General features: G+C 42.6%; 1 protein-coding gene across 1 annotated transcript in view; it reads left to right on the top strand.

The window, feature by feature from the left end:
* Positions 1–18,584, top strand: part of Snd1 (staphylococcal nuclease and tudor domain containing 1) — a 396,722-nt gene that overhangs the window by 193,356 nt on the left and 184,782 nt on the right. Inside the window, exon 13 of the mRNA XM_032906855.1 lies at positions 18,060–18,170. Within this exon, the coding sequence (XP_032762746.1) occupies positions 18,060–18,170 (111 nt within the window). The remainder of the gene's footprint in view (positions 1–18,059; positions 18,171–18,584) is intronic.

The following is an 18,584-nucleotide window of genomic DNA, read 5'->3' as shown; positions in this document are numbered from 1 at the left end:
GAGTCGATCCCAGACCAGATCCATCACCAGCACAGTGGAAGACCAATCTTGATGAGGTGTGGGTGGACAACCATGTGTGTTTATTAAATGAAAGGGATTAAGCAATCTGTTGTGATAATTTGGGGAAGTATGATAGAGAACAGTCATCTTCATGACAGTGTTCAATGTACAGGAAATGAGCTTGTGCCAGACCAGTAGCCAGACAGGAGCTCCAGGAGACACAACCACCGTGACTGTACTGTTTTGTCCCTCTGAGGATGCATGTGCTAAGCTTGATGCCTTGAATTTCTCCCACGTGTTCTTGGCCCTGGCTCTTTCTAAGTTTTGGAACATTTTTTTTCCTCCTCTTTATAAGGAATTTGAGATGGGCTTTCTCTATTTTGTTAGATTAAGAAGGCTCATACTGGAAGTGTTTAGGTAATTAAGGGTCAAACCATTCTGTTAGAGTTTCTCTTCCAAGAAAGATGCCAAACTGACACGGAAAACATTGTTGTCAATCTTGAGAAATGAATTTCAGAGATAAAATGAGAAACTGGAGCTGCACACATTCCCTGTGCCTTTAATTCAGGAATAATAATAATAATAATAATAATAATAATAATAATAATAATAATAATAATAATAATAGTTAAATTATTTGACTTTACATTCTTCAGGGGGGCAGTGCTGATCCTACAGTTTTCCCCTACAAGTCGCTTCCCTCGTGTAGTTTGGTTCGTCAGAGCTCCACTTTCCCTCTTGGGTGTTGGCCATCATCTGCTTCTTATTTGTCTCTGCTCAGCTTAACACACCTGCTTTTTCTTTCCATTTGTATATTGCTCTTATTTCAGGGCCAACATGCTTAATACTAGTGCTTATTAAAGAATGATCTCAGTATGTCATCAAAATCCCCTGTGCAGCTTACAAAAGCACACCTAGACAGCGGGCTGCCAACCAGGTTATATCATCCTCCTGGTTACTGTCTGTTCCTCCCAAATGATTCTTTCCCTCTCTCAATCACTCAGGGATGTGTTGAACTTGGAAAGAAGACGAACGAGTGTGTAACAAAGGACCATTTCTGAGGTGTTCTCTGGCTGAATGGACAGCAGGCAGAACCAATCGATGACTGCTTGCTTTTACAGGAAGTAGTTCCAGGCATGCTTTATCTAGGCAAAATTCTTTCCAATTTATTGGATTGGTAGATTCAGTTATGAACAGTTTAGATTGATAAATTGAGTTAGAAATATTTTAGATAGGGAATTCTAAAAGCTATAAGTTTGCCCATCTGTAGCTTTGGCTCCATTCAGGAACAATCCTGCTATTTTGATCAGTAGGGTCTTATAGAAAACAATTTTTGTTATGAACATACAAATTTCTAAGTAAGTGGATTACTTATTTATGTAATTAAGTATTATGTTACTTGTTCTCTCTGTCACTACTCTGTTGTGCACATTTGACAAATCAGATCTAAACAAACACAGTCTAGGTATGTTTTTGGTACCATAAGCCTCGCCCCTTTCTAGTTCTAACTTTATAATGCTCTGGTTAGTTTTCCATAAATACTGTTTTCATGCTTTTCTTTTACTACAACCATCATCAAGGCTTTTATAATAAGTCCAGTCGAATTCCCTACTGTCTCATCTTCCTTCACTGTCACAGTCTCATCTCCTACTTTTAGGAGAAAATACAGACTGACAAGAACATGTCTAAAGCATCCTGCCTTCTCTGCCCCAACACGACTTCCTCATGCTAATTCTTACCTCCACTTTCCTACCACTCAGACTTTGCACTCTTCCTGGCCTCTCTGTTTTCTACCACTTGTCCATTTAATTGTTTGTCTGGCCAAAACAGGCTTCCTGTGTACCTCAGGCTAGCCTCTACTTGCAGTCTCTCTCCTTCCTACTGAATGGCCACATTCATTAAAATAATTAAAGAAATGTGTCTCTTGTCCCTCTGCTCTTTGCTCCTTGGTTAACCCTCCACATTGCTCAGCAGTGTTTCCCTCAGGGACGCCTCAGTCCTGACTTTTACTTGACCTCCTGCCATCTCTATTTTTCTTTGGAGGAAAAAAAAAAGGAAAACTTGTCTCATCTTTAGTAGGCCCCTTTCTTGGATTATTTCTGCATCTTCTTGGACAGCGGCAGCGAGTACTCCTAAACAGCCATTTGTTTCTAGACCTTTCCCATTCCTCTTCTTATCCCAAACCCATCTGCGTGCATCTTCGTCCTGTCTGTTTCTTGTAGATGTTGCAGATTCCATTATCTATGTCTAACCTTGTCCTCTGATCCTACTTCCCACTGACATACTCAGCTGCTGCCTAGACAGGCAGCATCATTTGGGTTACAAATGAGCTATGAGAGTTCTTCCTGTCCTCAGATGGCTTTATCCCTACTCAATGTGCCACCATTCAGTCAGGGACTAAGGTGTCCTCTTCATCCTCTGTTATTGTGGTCCATCATCCCCATATGGTGTCCCTCAGACACATTCCACCTACTTCTCCTTGCTTCCTTCCTGTATCTGACTGTTACCTGGTGAGCTCCAGTCACACCATCCATTCCCTCTCCCCGTCTGTGTTAAACAACATAGCCATGTATACTAGTCCTTGGTTTCTCGTTTTATTCTATTTGGTCCATTTTCTCTTGACTGTTGTAATTTTCTTTTTGAAACAAATCTGGCTGTTATCTTCCTACTTGAATGTCTTCATTCATCATCCCACTGCCCTTGGGATTATACAGATCTGTGATCTGGCCCCTGCCTCTCTTCATGTTTATATTTATCATTCCCCTGTTCTCATCTATCATTTCTGGGCAAGCAAGCAAAAGAGGCAGAGACTCGCTGTTTGGGAGTTGGTATGCTCTGTCTGTCTGGAGTCTACTCTCCACCTCCCTGGTCCTTGCTCATCACTCAGCTCACAGCTAGACAAAAACTGCCTGGGCCCTGTGCCAAAGAGACCTAGAACTGGTCATGTCCTGCACATTCCCAGCACCCTGTGCTCACCTGTGATGAGCCTCACAGCCCTTGTAACACTCAATCACAAGTATACCTCCTTTTTCTGATTATATGATTCATATTTCTCTGTAGTCTTTTGAGTTAATATATGCCCGGGTACTTTCCATGGTTCCTCATGGCTTATCTCATTATCGCTACAGTCAGCTACATCACACCTGAAATGACGGCAGGCTTTGCCTTTTGTGACATCATTTCGAACTTTAGTCTTGTCTGAGACCCTAGTGGTTCTTCAGGTTGCTCTCCTTGGTGCTATAGAATAGCAGAATATGACTGGGTTCCTCTAATTCGTAGGCATCTCTAATTATGGCCAGAATTGAAATGGGAAATTTCTCTTCCGAATGTGGGTGAATTTAGCTTCATTTACATGTCTTCCCCAGTGTGAACCGATTTCTTATGTACCAGAAGCATAGGACATAATCGTCACTTAAATTCTGTTTTTTGGTTTGTTGTGACTTTGTTTCTTCCTTTTGATTCAGTAGATTATTTAGTACATTGTGTTGCCAGGCCTGTCTCTTGGCCCTGGAAATAGAGCAGTGACTGTGATTCAGAGACATCTTTTTTTTTTTTTTTTTTTTAAGCTGACAATATTTCCAGTGGGAAAGCATGTAAAGAAATAATGAAAACATATTGATGCTAAAAAGTACTGTGGAGAAAAGTAAAGCTAAGAAGGGGGAAACGTGTGATAGGATTGGGAAGGTAAAGTTTTCAACAGGCCATCCCGAGATGGCTGAGTGACAGGAAGACTGAACTGAACAAGGTGCGGTGTGTGGAAACCTGGACGGCAGAGGCAGACTTGTGGCTGGGGTTGGCAAAGCCCGGGTTAGGGTGGGAACGATTGTATTGTTGTGGGACAGAAGAGAGCAGAAAACGTAAATTTTATACCCTATTAAAGGTACTTGAATGGACTTTTGACTTCCAATGCTTTTCTCCTTTTTGTTAAGTTCAGATTCTATCGATGATTTAAAAGCTGATTCTGTAGTAATTACAGGTGGACTGAGAAGCATTGAGAACTCTAGCTGTACAATCCTGTGCCCTTCCTTCATTTTCCACTAGTGGCCCTATCTCCTATAGTAATAAAAGGAGGAGTAGGACATTGATATTTATATACTTAGATGTATGTTTTGTTGCCATGTATAACAATGAGGTCAAAGCAGAAAATTATTCAGTCATCATAAAGATAGATCTACCTGTGCTGCCCCTTGAACCCTTTCCCCTCCCATCATTCCCGACTCTAAGTCTGTTTCTCTCCATACCTTTAAGATCCTTATGTGAATGAAATAATAAGGTAGGCCTTTTCATTTAAGACAATGCTCTTGAAATCCATCTAAGTTGTGGCTGACATTAGTATTTATTCCTGTTCACCTTTTGTGATCTGTGTGTGTGATTTTATGATCATACACACAGATCCAAATTCTAGTGCAGAGTGTCACTCAATATTTTTTATTGTTGTTGTTTTAGTGTCTTCATTTCCGTTTACCCAAATAAAAGGACAGAAATTGCCTACATCTGATTAGCAGGAAACTGATTTTTTCTGACTATGTTGAAGTTGTTTTGTTGATAGTCTCTCCTGTGGTCTTTAGGGTATTGTTTGGCCCATAGTCGTCACGTAAGAAGCATTGCATGATGGTTTTATACACAGACTGCTCCTGCTTGCAGTTTTCAATATGAAGTCCTCGGGCAGACCGCTGCTTGAGAAGCTGTGTGCGTGTGAAGAGAGGCCTGGCTCTCAGCATCCTCAGTGCTGAGAGAGATGCGAGCAGGCATCCTAGTTGCCCCACTCCACAGAGCTGGAGCATGGACTGTGGGCAGCTGAACAGAATGTCAGTTCTGTTCAACCTCCACCCACCTTTATGTGTCCCAACTTCTCTGTCCCCATTCCCTTGCTCTTTTTTTTTTTTTTTTCTTTTTTTTTTTTTTATTTTATTTTTTTTTTATTATTAACTTGAGTATTTCTTATATACATTTCGAGTGTTATTCCCTTTCCCGGTTTCCGGGCAAACATCCCCCTCCCCCCTCCCCTTCCTTATGGGTGTTCCCCTCCCAACCCTCCCCCCATTGCTGCCCTCTCCCCCAACAGTCTAGTTCACTAGGGGTTCAGTCTAGCAGGACCCAGGGCTTCCCTTCCACTGGTGTTCTCTGTTTAGTGTCTTTTCAGGATATTCATTGCAACAGTGTCACGAGGTCAGAGTCCAGGGTCAGTCCATGTATAGTCTAAATTTGGGTAGTGGCTAGTCCCTGGAAGCTCTGGTTGGTTGGCAAATGTACATATGGGGTCTCGAGCTCCTTCAAGCTCTTTTCCAGTTCTTTTCTCTGATTCCTTCAACAGGGGTCCTGCTCTCAGTTCAGTGGTTTCCTGTTGGCACACGCCTGTATTTGCTGTATTCTGGCTGTGTATCTCAGCTATGAGCGATCTGCACTGTACCTACATTTTGATCATCCGCCTTGAGTTTCATTTGTTCTAGGCATCTAGGGTAACTAAAAAGCCATTTGGGCTAATAGCCACTTATTTATCAATGAGTACATACCATGTATGTCTTTCTGTGATTGGGTTAGTGCACTCCCAAGTCAACCAGGATGATATTTTCCAGTTCCAACCATTTGAATGGTTCTGCCTTTGTGTTTAATTTCATAAAGTCATTGTTTTTGATAGCTGAGTAATATTCCATTGTGTAGATGTACCACATTTTCTGTATCCATTCCTCTGTTGAAGGGCATCTGGGTTCTTTCCAGCAGTATAATAAAGGGAGATGGTCTGAGATTCGGGGGGCTCGTAGGTGCTGGTTGTGGTGTCTGTCTCTGTTTTCTCTTAAACAGCTTGCTTACAGTTTATCTCTGGATCTGTCTTCATCTCTATATGGAAGCATTTAGATTAGTTTATCTCTGTGGACTCTTTTTCCTCAAAAATTCTATGACTCAGTCAGTTATTACTTTGTTTTCGTCTGACAGCCCACAGAACCCCCTGGGAACTCAGTGAGTGAAATCAATCTGCTAGCCAATAAATATTTATTGAGTGCCTACTAAGTGTGCAACTCTTCATAGATTGGGAGGTAATACAGCCTATGAGTACGACAAGATACATACAGAGAGGAAGACAGTGACACATAGCACTGATGGGTAGATACCTGCTGACTGTGTGTGCCACCAGAGAGCACGATGGGTGGGTGCAGGTCTGGGAGCAGCCAAGGAGTGTGCATGGGTGGTCACAGTAAAGCTGGAAAGGGCTTCCTGAGGACGGGCTAGAGAGCTCTCTAAGGCTGGACTGCACAGTAATACTCTCTTGCTTGTCATGTGTGGCACTGCTTAGTAAGAAAGACACTAGATTTAGAAAGGGGAAACTTGCCTTCTAGTAGCAGTTTTGCCGCTTACAGTAGGATATCATGCTGCAAATCTGAAAGGATTTACTCTTTGGGGAAACAAAAGGCATGTCTGCCTGTGCATTGATAGAAAGATTAGATAAGGGGTTGTGTGCTAAAATGACAATCCTTTAGTAGCCCCCACACACGTCTGCTACAGCTACAACAGTCTTTCAGTGACTCTAAGTAAGCTGTGCCAGCAGACAGTGATAGATTAGGTATTGGATGAGGCAAAGTCTTTGTCACACTAAAATGCTGCCTTTCCGCTCGAAGCCTCTCGGGTATACCATGATTCTGTTGGTCATAAGAGGTGCCACAAGTTTCATGTGTTGATCAAATGAGATAACAATTTTCAAGTGTCTAGATTAGAATTCAATAAAGATCAGTCTTCCCAGCCTCCCCTAATCCCTTACCTTCTCTCCTTTTCTGTCTCTTCCCTGCTCCTCTCCCCAGGCCCCTGGGTGATGTCTTCTCTTACCTAGGTCCACATTCCCAACACCATTTCTGAATAGGAAGTTCACGCCAGTCTCTATAGTGAAACCTTCCAAGCATGTATTCGGGGATGTGGGGTGCTGATGAGTTGGGGAATGAGGACTGCTTGTTATCTAAATGTTTTGAAGTGATGGCAGTGTTAAGGATTGATTAGAACCGCAATTAAAACAGGTAGGGGATGCTATATAGACCATAGAAGAGACAGTGCAGGTCTCAGCAGGATTCCTGAGGAAGAATAGAGAAAGAAAGCATGGAGGTTTGAGTCCTGCTGGAATGTTCTGCAATCAGCAATGGCGGGCCTGTAGGACCGCAGGACGGAGGAGGTGATTGGTACAATTCAGCAAAATTTTTAATCTAGGAAACTGCATTTTATTTTTGAAATGCTGAGTTTTATGTGAGGATGAATCACACAGATTCACATGTCCTGCAAATAGTTGGAAATGTGAGTGCATGGCATATTTAGCTATGAGTAGACCAATTTGGCTAGGCTGGAAGCACGTGTTTGTTAGACTATTTACTTTTTTTTAGCTAGATCTAGGGGCTAGCGAGATGGCTCAGCCATTAAGAGCATTTGCTACTCTTCAGAGGATCCCCAGTTCTGTTTCCACCACCTACTTCAAGAGGCTCACCAACACCTATAAACCTAGTTCCAAGGAGACCAGAGGCCTCTGACCTCTGCAGACGCCCCGCATCACATGCGCATGCCCATGCACAGGCACACATGTCCACAGAATACTTTAAAGGGCTACATACGGTATTTTTGCTTTTGTTATTTATGAGGCACCTTTCTTTGTCTCCAAAGAAGGAAGCCATTTCTTCCAGAGTGGCTTTGGTGCTCACTCTCATGCTCTCTGTCATAGAAGATTCAAGCAAGCCCAGGCTTTGTTATGCCCTTGTGCGATTTTGCTTGGCTGGGATAGTTGGAGACTGGGAGAGAACACTAACTGTTTGAAGGTGGGCGGTATCCGTGCTATTGCTATTTATTTAATGTGCTCCTTTCCTCAATAGCCTCACTTCCTCAGGGATTTGGCCCCCTTGAAGTGCCCTGGTATTTGGAGGGATAGTGGCATGAGTAGAATGCCAGTTCTTTATACTTGTCTCATAACGCCATAGCCATGATATTGCTGACATGAGACTATCAAATAAGAGATGGCGATAAGATTACAGCCCTGCAGAAATCCTGGGACAGAATAAAATTGTCTGTTTGCTGAGCAGAACTATCTGATGTTGTGCTTCCTCCCCTCTTTTGCTAAATCATTTTGATCCATATTTTCAGAACTTTTCCCTCCACTAGCCAGATTTATGACATGGCCTCAGTGGTTTATTCTATGGCTCCCAGCCATAGTCCTGTAGTCTTGCTTTCCCCATCAGTTGTTCTTTCCGGGGATCAATGTAAGTATGCTCACTGCGGTGGTAGACCATGAACAGAATAGGTATCTATGTGGCTCATAGATAAGTTGGCAGGTAAATTACTGTTTGGCAGGTAAGTGTAAAGGAAGATCTCATTACTCAATGTTTAAAAGCCAGGACCCTGGATCTCTTTGATTTTACTTTTTTTCACCCCAATCTGAAATACTGTTGGAATTCAATGGAGCATGGCCTCTGAGGCCGGGGACATTGATTAGTGCTGAAATGTAAGCCTAGTTTTTAAGTTTAATCGTTATTAAGTGACTAATAATGACATTTCAGTGGCTATGTGCTCTAACAAGTCAATGGTTTACCTATCTGTAAGGCAGCAGTTTTCATGGAGGGTCTTTCCTCCTGTTTATGGGTAGGTAGCCTTTGGTTTCTAACTGCATTCCTGAAGTTGAACTGAGTCAACCCATGTCCAGTCTTTTTTTTTTTTTTTTTTTTTTTTTTTTTTTTCTTTTTTTTTTTCGGAGTTGGGATCAACAGGGCCTTGCTTCCTAGGCAAGCGCTCTACCACTGAGCTAAACCCCAACCCCATGTCAGTCTTAATATCTCTCTTCATGGTTCTCTTCCCTTCCTGTGATCTTTTCCTTTGTTATGATGATTAACAAGCAGAGAAAATACTAGCTGTTTGAAGGTGGGTGTCTTTATTACAGCTACACCCTAGCTTTATTCTTGCCCCCTCCTAGTCCCCCCTTCCTTCTTGAGATGGGCTCTCAATGTGTAGCTCTGGCCGGCCTGGAACATGTTGGTCCCTTCCTGCCTCTGTCTCCTGGGTGCTGGTAATACAGGTATACATCACACTCCTGGCCATAATAATGACATTTGAATTTCTAGGTTACAATGTATACATATTTTTATAGCCCTTGGCAGTAAAGAGAAGCTCTTGCTCTGGAGTCCCTGCCGGCCTCAAACTTAGAATTGCATTGGCCTCCAAGTGCTGTGATTGTAAGCTAGGCCACCGGCCCCAGAATTGTAACTATCACACTGGCCTGTTCACGTGTTGAGGTGTCTGAGATCAGGTTCTTTACTGGTAAGTTGTCAGAGAACTTCCAGTGTGGATGCTTTGCTGCAGGCCTCACTGTGCCTTAATTCTGCTCTTAATAGTTTGTGATTTCCCTTCTACTTCAGCTGACCTCATTACTAAAGCTGAGGAGGGACACAAAAGCATTAAATTTTCTCTTTTGTTTTCGGTCTGTATTGTGAATGCTGAGAGAGTCACCTAGCACTAGCAGATATCTTTTACTATCCTGATGATACTTGTTAAATGGAAAAGGTTTAAAAATTAGTTTGAATCCATTTTAGAACCACATAAGTTTAAGGAGGAAGTTGTTTTTTAAGGTACGTAAGATGGAGGTAGGAATGTAGAAAATCTCTAAAGGTGTGCACCACTGGAAGTGTTTCCAGTTACTGCTGCCTCAGACTCAAATACCCTGTAGCAGTGCTGCTTGGTTGGGTTAGAAGTGCTTGGCTGTCTGGGTGGGACAATGGTAGAGCTGGGACCCAATCAACCAGTAGAAACTAGGAGACCGAAGACATTGTTATGGAAATGTGCAATGTGAGTCCTCAAAAGGGGATCCTATTAGCTTTTAAAAGATATCTTTCACTTTGTGGAATTTTTATTCCCCTTTTGAGGTCTGGTTGGAAAATACTCAGAGTAAGATTTTTCTTCCTTGCCCATTGTCTCAGTCTGTCTTGTGCTGAATTTTTGTTCTTCCCCTTTATAGACACATTTTTTTCCCAGCTTTGAGAAGCCAAGTCTGTCACCAGCCTAAAGTGCTGGGTTCCTGCCTCTAAGAATATGAATGCTAGAGGTCTTAGTGTGAGCAGGAGATCTTTATGGAGCCTGGGTTCCTGCCTTTAAGAATATGAATGCTAGAGGTCTTAGTGTCAACGGAAGATTTTTATGGAGCCTGGTTTGAGGCTCTAAGCCATTAAGCATTTGGAATGGTATCAAAATTAATCTTCATTACCAACTCTGTGGGACTTATGATGGCCATGGAAGGAAGTCTCTGGCCATGTCTATGGGGATGCTTTCAGAAAGGTTTGACCCCCAGGAAAGACCCACGAATGTGGGCAGCGCCCTGGCATGAGTCTGGGGCTGAATAAATTGGAGAAAGCAAGCTTGGCACCAGCTCTCTCTGCTTCCCAACTCTGGATACATCGTGACCAGCTACTTCCCCTGCTGCTCTGACTTCCCTACCACACAGGCTTATGTCCTGACCCACAGCCTTGAGTAGCTGTTGTCTGGTATTTTCGCATAGCCTCAAGAGAAGTAACTGATATGGGCCAATAGCCCACATCCTCCATGTGTTCTAAAGAATCTTCTGATCTATTTGTTGAGTCTTTCATTGAATTTCTTTATTGAACCTTTGCTTTCTTGCTGCCTCAACGGAGTTGCAAAGACAGACATCAGCACTCTATAGATTCTGGTGTACAGCAGCTCCACTGTAGCATTTGTTTGAACAGTTGAAGAGAAAGAAGTGAGACCAGCCATTTGAATGGAGTTCTGGGGCCTCTAGGCCAGCACGTGTGAGAATGCCTGTACTTGCAGCAAAAGTATAGCCAGTGTACAACAGGGAAGTCGCATCCTTCCAGCATCACATTGTTGTAGCCCTTGGGAGTTGTAGGTGACAGAAGCTAAGCTACATGCCTTCCATCTCACAATATACAAACACGAAGTCTGGTTGCCCATGGCATTTGACCTTCAAGTCTCGAAATTATTGCAAAGTGGTATGGCGAGTGTGTAACCGCATACATGTGCTTGAGATACATTTCTTCCCACAGACTGTGCAGAATAACTGAGCTCTTAGTTACCATTCAGTCCTTTCCTTTACTTTCCCTAAGATATAATGCAAAAACATTTCTTTGTGGGTTTGCTTTATTTTAAATATGTGCCCACATGTGTTTGCCTTAAGGAAAATATTCTCCTTTTGTAATCTCCATGGGCACCTCAGTGACTGATAAAATGCAGATGGTTCTTAAGTGGAAAATGTTAAGCTCAAAGGACCTAGATAAAAATCTGGGAGCCTGGAGCACTGAGCTCTCTGTTATCCTCTTCAGATGGAGACTGGAGGGGGTGGGCCTGCAGAGGTGTGAGCTATTGTTATTCCCCTGCCTCCTCTGAAGGGCTTTATCCATTTAACCCAGGTCCTATTTCTCATGGTACATATTTTAGTTAGCTCTACTTCTAGGCACCAAATCATGGAAGTCACACAGTGTGTGAGTGAGAGAAATATTCTCCCTATTGCATATGCATGAGCTTTGACTGTGTTGATAACTGGATGTCTAAATGCATCGTGTCTAATCAGTTAACTCATGGAGTAAGAACATTCTTGAGAAACAGGCTTTTCATAATTTAGCTCTAAAGATTTAGTGTGGCTAGTGTTTGTAGACAAATGGAAACAATTTCATCTGAAGGTACATAGAACTCAGGAGGCATATCTGCTGAGGGAATAGCCCCACTTGAAGTATCAAGGCCCAGGAGGAGGTTATTTGCACAGGGCAGAGTCTGTGGCGGATACACACATCCATGTAGGAATGTGGCTCAGAGGCAAAGCCTAACAGCAACTCAGGAGGAAGTGACAGCAGTGCTACAGATTGGTTCTAGTCAGGCATATGGATCCCGCGGGGAAGCACACTAAGGATAAACCTCTTACTTGGATGAGGAGAGTTAAAGGTATGGAAAGGAGGAAGGCTGTGTAGGTACTTGTGTTATATCCTGTTGTTTTGGTACAACTTCCCCAAGAAGCAGATGCCAAGAAGGACCAGGCTTTTGAGACACTTGAATCTCTTCTGGAGGAGAATGGAAAGGAAGCAGTGAGAGGCTGTGGGAACAGGAACAAACACTTCCTGGGAGGAATGTGTGTGTTTGATCCTGGGAGGAAAAGGAAGAGGGTTGAATGAGGGGAGCCCAAACTGTGGGACAGCAGTAAAGAGTGTTTTCAAGTCTGGTAGTGACTCCGTTCTGCTGTGGATTGAATGTCTCCTTCTATATTTACTTATTGGGAATCTGTTTCCCAGTACAACATTCTTGCTAAGAGGGCCTCATAAGAGGTGATTGAATCATAAAGATAGAGCCTTTGATTAATAGTTTTCTTAGAACTGGTTAGTTTTCACCAGAATTGGTTCTTTAAAAGTGACAACTTAGTGTTCTAATCTCAGCATGAAGGACCGGGACGGACACAAGCACCACAGTCTTGGGCTTCTTAGCATCATGGACCGAGAGCCAGATAGCAGTCTCTTCTTTGTAAATTTTCCCGTCTTAGGCATTCTGTTACAGCTGACTAAGAGCGTCCTCAAGTCCAAACTAATGTCAGAGGAGTCCCGTATCTCTCAGTGGTAGAGGTGCCCCAATGTCTCTTCTGGGCTGTTACTGGCTAGTAGCAACTGATGGGAAACAGCCATATAACAACAGTTAAATACAAAACAAAATAAACAATGGTGGCTTTTAGGACACGGTAGTTTGATTGCCAGTCAGTTATGCTTCCTATGGTCAGAAATCTAAGAGCCATGTTTTCATATCTGCCACATATGGTTTTCAATAAATTTATGTAGAAATAATAGGTTGTAAGTGTGGGCTCCTTAGATAAATGCTAATCGCAGAGCTAGAGAAGATGCACAAGATTAGCCTGAGAGATGTCATCCTATAAGAAAGGAAATGCTCAAACACTGATAGCAGTCCTGTCCAAGGGGATTGAAGCCAGCATGTCTTTATTTCCAAGTTGGGAACAATTTAACACCAAAACAAAGAACAATAGCAGCAGATTTTAGCTATATAAAATAAGATCCTATGAGTTGACACTAAGAACCAACTTAGTGAATAACTTGGGAGTTTGATGAAGGATAAAATTATATAGTTCACAGTGCATCTTCAAACTGCCTATTAATACAGAAAAGAAGAGTAACTTACAGTAGAGACTCTTGCAAATACTATTCTAACCAAGTGGATCAAATACATTACCACCACTGTGTTATCTCCACTACTTGTCTCATTACAAAGGAACAGACAAGGCAAAACAACTGGCCTATATCCTCTTTAAAAATCTTGATTCTATGGGGCGTGGTGGTACACACCTTTAATCCTAAACTCTGGGAAGCAGAGGCAGGCTTGTGAGTTCCAGGCTAGCCAAGACTATCTCCAAAACAAACAAAATTCAGCTCCGTGTTGTCAAAGATAGAGATGGTTCTGTTAGAGAGATGCAGAGCCTTGATGGAGCACCTGATTCTGAATTACAATAGCCGTTTTTACCTATAGTAGCCGCTATTTATGCTCAACCGCAGTCCAAAATCACTACACATCTAAATCCGGGAGTACTCATTTGTAAGTGTTTGATCAGGCACTGTTCTGAGTCATAAGAAATCTCACCTGCTCCATGATGTTTACAGTGTGAGTTGTCTCTGACCAGTCTGTGTGTATTACATATGCTACCTCCCTATTCAACTGGCACTTTGTAGGTTTCTTGATTTTCAAGTTGAATGTTGTGGTATTGCTGTATGTTTGCTTTTAAGTAATTATTAATTTGACTTATTAGCTCCTGCAAATCCTGATAACAGTGGTGCTGGCAATTCAGATCTGTGGACGAAAAGCTACAACAAGGTTCTTTTGAGATGCTCTCATACTTTAGGCCAGACTGCCTTCAAATACTGCAGTCTTCTGTCCTAGCATGCCCCCCATGCCCCAAAAGGCTTGAGGTTACAAGTGCTTCTTATAAAGTAAGACATGTGAAAACATAAAGGAGCATGTTAAGACACTACATTAACTTAGCTTTTATTACAATGTATTCTTAATCATTTATTTTATTTTTATGGTATCTATTGTACTATTCTATAAATTAAACTTCATCATAGGTACATCTGTGTAAGTAAAGGGTGAAAAATCAAAAACATACATTATACCCTAAATTCCTTAATATCCACGGGCAATCAATTGTTGGGAAGTGTACCTTTACGTAAAATGTCATAGTGTTTGCATGTTACTTATGCGATATCCTTTAAATTTCCCCAGATTACTTATACTATTAAACCAGTGTAAATACTTCCTAAGTCATATTGTTTAGAGAAGAATGATGAGAAAAATGTCACTCTAAGTTAAGTAGCAGATGTGGAACTGTGATGCAGAGGACTAGCTGCTTCTTAGCCTGAGTGCTGGCTTGAGTGTCAGGCATCCACGGGATGATCTTAGTGCTGAGATAGCACTGTAGGTCCTTTTCCTTGTACGTATTCCATTAGGACAGTTGGTCTCTGGATTAGATGGTAGCAATGTGTCTGTCTGGTAATAACTTGATTTTGCTTACTTGGGAATATAGGAAAATAACCTCACTTAAACATACTGGGCGATGTTCCCAGCTGGTGTAGGGAGAAGTGTGTCTTCTTTGTACAATACATACAATTTCTTTGGAACTTTGTAGACTTGTGAATTATACACATACGTTGTGAAGACATCCAATTGTAGACAGTTAACTTGCTCATCAATATATTTTTCTATTCCTTTCAGTATTGAGGTGTAGGGAGGCAGTGGGAAAGGGAGACAAACATATGCTCCAATGCTTAGAGTTTTGCGTACTTAAAATTCTATTTTTTAAATATTCTCACTCTCTTTCCTGGGTTTAACGCACCTTTGTCCACATTTGAGGAATCCAGGCCTGATGGTTTGGAATTGTCTTCTAGATGGAACTCAGGCTTGCTATAACCTGCATGCAGTGGGGAACGGAGTTGTGGAGGAAGGTGCCCGTTATTGTAGACACTTGGTGAACACCTGTGTGCGACCCCAGGCCATGGGTTTCTATAAACACCTGACTCTGACTTATGACAACAGGTCATGTTTAATAGAGAGAGCCCTAATGTCTTCAGTTCGGAAAAGCACTTCAATCCCAGCATTAATTTTCTTTCTAGCTAATACAGAAGGAGGCGATGTAATGATAGACGGCCAAGGCCATGTTAGATCTCCTTTTATGTGCTGAATCTGAATGAGCCATTCACCAGACATGTAATTGTGGTGGAATTACTGACACACTCAAGAAAGCGAGATAATGTCATGGAATGTGCTTTACATGTTCTCTATTTGCTTGGGCACCTGATTAGCGAGCGCACTCACATTCGGTTCTGTGCTGTCATTGCCAGAACATCTTCCTAGCCTTTTGCTAGCAGCCAGTCAAATACTAGATCTAGACTAACTCTATCTGTGCTCTCTTCCGCTGGTTTTTCCAGTTGTGGTTTCAGATCATGGAAAAGAGACAGAAAAGGTAGAGAAAGCTTGCAAAACCTCTTGTCCTTTTTTTCTGTGCTAGGCAAATTTGGCTAGGAGAATCCTTTTAGAATTCCAGCACTGTATTTACAAAATGACCAGGCGATGTTCTTATGCTTTTAAGAGATTCTTAATTTTCTGGGTGTTTTAAAACTAACTTGGTGTAATTTTTCCACTTTAAATTTTCTTAGGATTCTAAATATAATTCCACCATAGAAACTTGCTCTGCACCTTGTTTCAAAGGGTCGTGCAAGAGAGCCATGAGCTCTGCACACTCGGAGCACACAGTCAGGGCAGAGGGGCGGGGACTTAGTACTGTGATTGCATGGTGCTTCCTCACCAAGAAGAAGCACATGTGACCGTCACAGGCCTGGAGTGTAGTAAACGCTCAGTGAGGAGATTGTTGCTCCTTCCTGTCTCTGCTCTCCTACTGCTGCGCACTGGCAACTGTTCCTTCAGGGGATCTGTGATTAGGAAATAAGCTAAGAGCTGTAGAGCTTTGGGGACAGGGAAAGGAACAGAGTAGCAGCGTGGAATGGGCTGGGGATCTTAAGGCCTCAGGAAGTCCTGTGGCAGGCTTAAATTGGTTTGTAAACGTTCGCTGATGGAACGGGGAGGGCAAAGATGATAAATCGGGAAGGATTGGACCCTTGGTCTCCGTTGGCCTGGCAGGTACTCAGTAATTCTGGAAATTAATTTGAGTGCATTAATGGGATTGGATCATTAAATATTTGTGCTGTTTTGCTTAGTATTCTCTAGATTTTCATAGTGGGGCTTGTTCTTATGAAAATTTCCTTACTTGCTCTGCCATTGCAGCCTTCTCCTCTAGACCTCATGCATTGAATGTAAAATGTCAGTGCTCAGTAATTCAAAATGTGGTAACAAACATTTCTTTATTCTTTTGGCATTTAAAATCACCAAGACATCTCAGCCTGTCAAAAGTAGAGTTGTCTTGCGAGCCACTCCCTAGCCTTCTAGCTTGACAGCTCTTTGGTGGGTGTAGCCACTCTCCTGCCCTAGTAGGGGCTCCTTGGTGACAACCTTAGCTAAAATCCTCACCATGAATCAACATCTACATCTGCTGATTTGTGGCTGTTGCTTTCTCTGTGCTGCCAAACACAACTCTGATAATGACAGCATTTGCCAGCACACTTACACAGTGACTCAGGGGACAGGGTGGCCAGCAGAGCAGCCTCTTTGTGGGAGTGGATTTTAAGAAGTGCTAATTCCATGGCAGTTTGGAGATATTAATATCGTGCTGGCAGTAGATAAACAGGCAGCAGAGGGGCATGTAATGAGAGCAGAATCAGCCATGACACCTTTCCCTCCTTTCTTTACCTCCATATTTTGTGTTGCTTTCTGTTCTCCTAGGTTTTAGATGAATAGAATCCTTACTGCTTTAAACAGATACTGCATAGGTGAGCTGCCAGCGACCTCATACTATGACTTACTGAGGCTCACCAGTGTGCTAGGAGTTAACTACATTTTCAAGCAGTACTAAATCACAGCATATGGCACAGTAGCCTATTGCTTACTGTACCCTTTCCCTAAAGGGCAGCAAACCAGATGGTATGAGTGGGGCCTTTGGTGTAATTATGACAGACACAAAGAAAGATATAACAACCACTCTCCCTCAATAATATCATGTCTCTTACTTTCCAAAAAATTGATATCGTTAATTTTTTTCAGTTGGCTTTTCATATCAAAGTTCTCTTTCCAGGCTGGGAGAAACCATGAAAAGAGCAGCCTTAGTCATTCCCTATGCATTATTTTTAGGGTAGTAAATTGGACATAATCTAAAAGGGTGTGTCTCATTCTGTAGTGGGCAGAGTGTTTGTAAGAATAACTTGAAGGCAGATCTGAGGTCTGTAGTCAATTGCAATGTTGTTGAATATAGTCAGTTGGACCACTTGAAAACTGGTTACCTCTGGTTTTGTTCCTCCTCCTCTGTTCCTGGTTTGGAGGGGGGGGAATGCTTTTTGTTGCCCACTCCCCACCCCCCACCAAAATGCCCTTTTTCTGCGTTTCCTTCTCCCCAGTTCATTGCTGGCTCTTCTCCAAGCCCACTTACCGAGGAAGATCTTCTGTCTGGAGCTGTGAGAAGAGAGGCATGTTGAATATCGTGTTACACCAGTGTTTGTAACACTGGAAGTACAAGTAGGCATCGTCTAGCTTTCAGATAGGCTGGGAAGGAGCCTGGGAAATGTAGGTCATGCTTTTATGTGCTCGTTTTTTATCTTGTGTGCCGGTATTTTAGAGCAGACTTTTCTTGAGGGTAGTAGCTTGTTTATACCATTCTGTAAATAGCCCAGCCTAATGTGGGCTTTTTACAGATAGTTACTGCTGGTTTTGTGTGTGGATTGATGTAGCATCTGATGCTACTAACAAGAAAAATGCTGAGTTGGGGATTTTTGTTGTTTGGTTTTATTTGGATTCCAGCTTAACATCCTCAGCCTCTCCCTCCTCCTGCCAGAAAGCATTGTGACCTCCAGGTGCTAACTGTTGTTATTTCTGTTGACTGAGCCCCATCTGTAGCCCCAGTGTTAATTGACCTATCTCTTCTGTTGCAGAAACATTGCTGAGGCCCTTGTCAGCAAAGGCCTAGCCACAGTGATCAGATACCGGCAGGATGATGACCAGAGATCTTCACACTATGATGAGCTGCTGGCTGCAGAGGCCAGGTAAGTTGTGAAATTGCTACACATATTGGGACCCATAGCAGCACTTTCTTCTGTGTCACTGCCTCGCCTCTTCTTGACAGAGCAGATTGGAAATAAGATGCAGATAGAGTCTGGATCCTTTCTCTCTTCCAGCTTTGGCCAGTGGACAAGAAGAAAGAAAGAAATTCTTTGAAGTTTCTGCCTAACCGTGATTAAGCATACTTAGGTTCCTCCACCCCAATCAGCAGCATATAGAACGTGGCCGCCCTGTGTTGTCATTATAAAAGGAAGGAAACGTGGGGGTGAGCATGTCATGTCTGATAACCATGCATGATGATTGCCACCGTTCCTGGGACTCTCAGGGGAGCCTGGCATATGTGTGCAGTGCCTTTGGCTCAGTGCCTTTCCTTCAGAGGCCTCCCCCACACCCTCCCT

This window comes from Rattus rattus, chromosome 6 (genome assembly GCF_011064425.1).
Source record: "Rattus rattus isolate New Zealand chromosome 6, Rrattus_CSIRO_v1, whole genome shotgun sequence".
NCBI classification, from domain to species: domain Eukaryota; kingdom Metazoa; phylum Chordata; class Mammalia; order Rodentia; family Muridae; genus Rattus; species Rattus rattus.
Note: the sequence above shows the minus strand (reverse complement) of the source record. Positions and strands in the feature narration are given on the sequence as shown.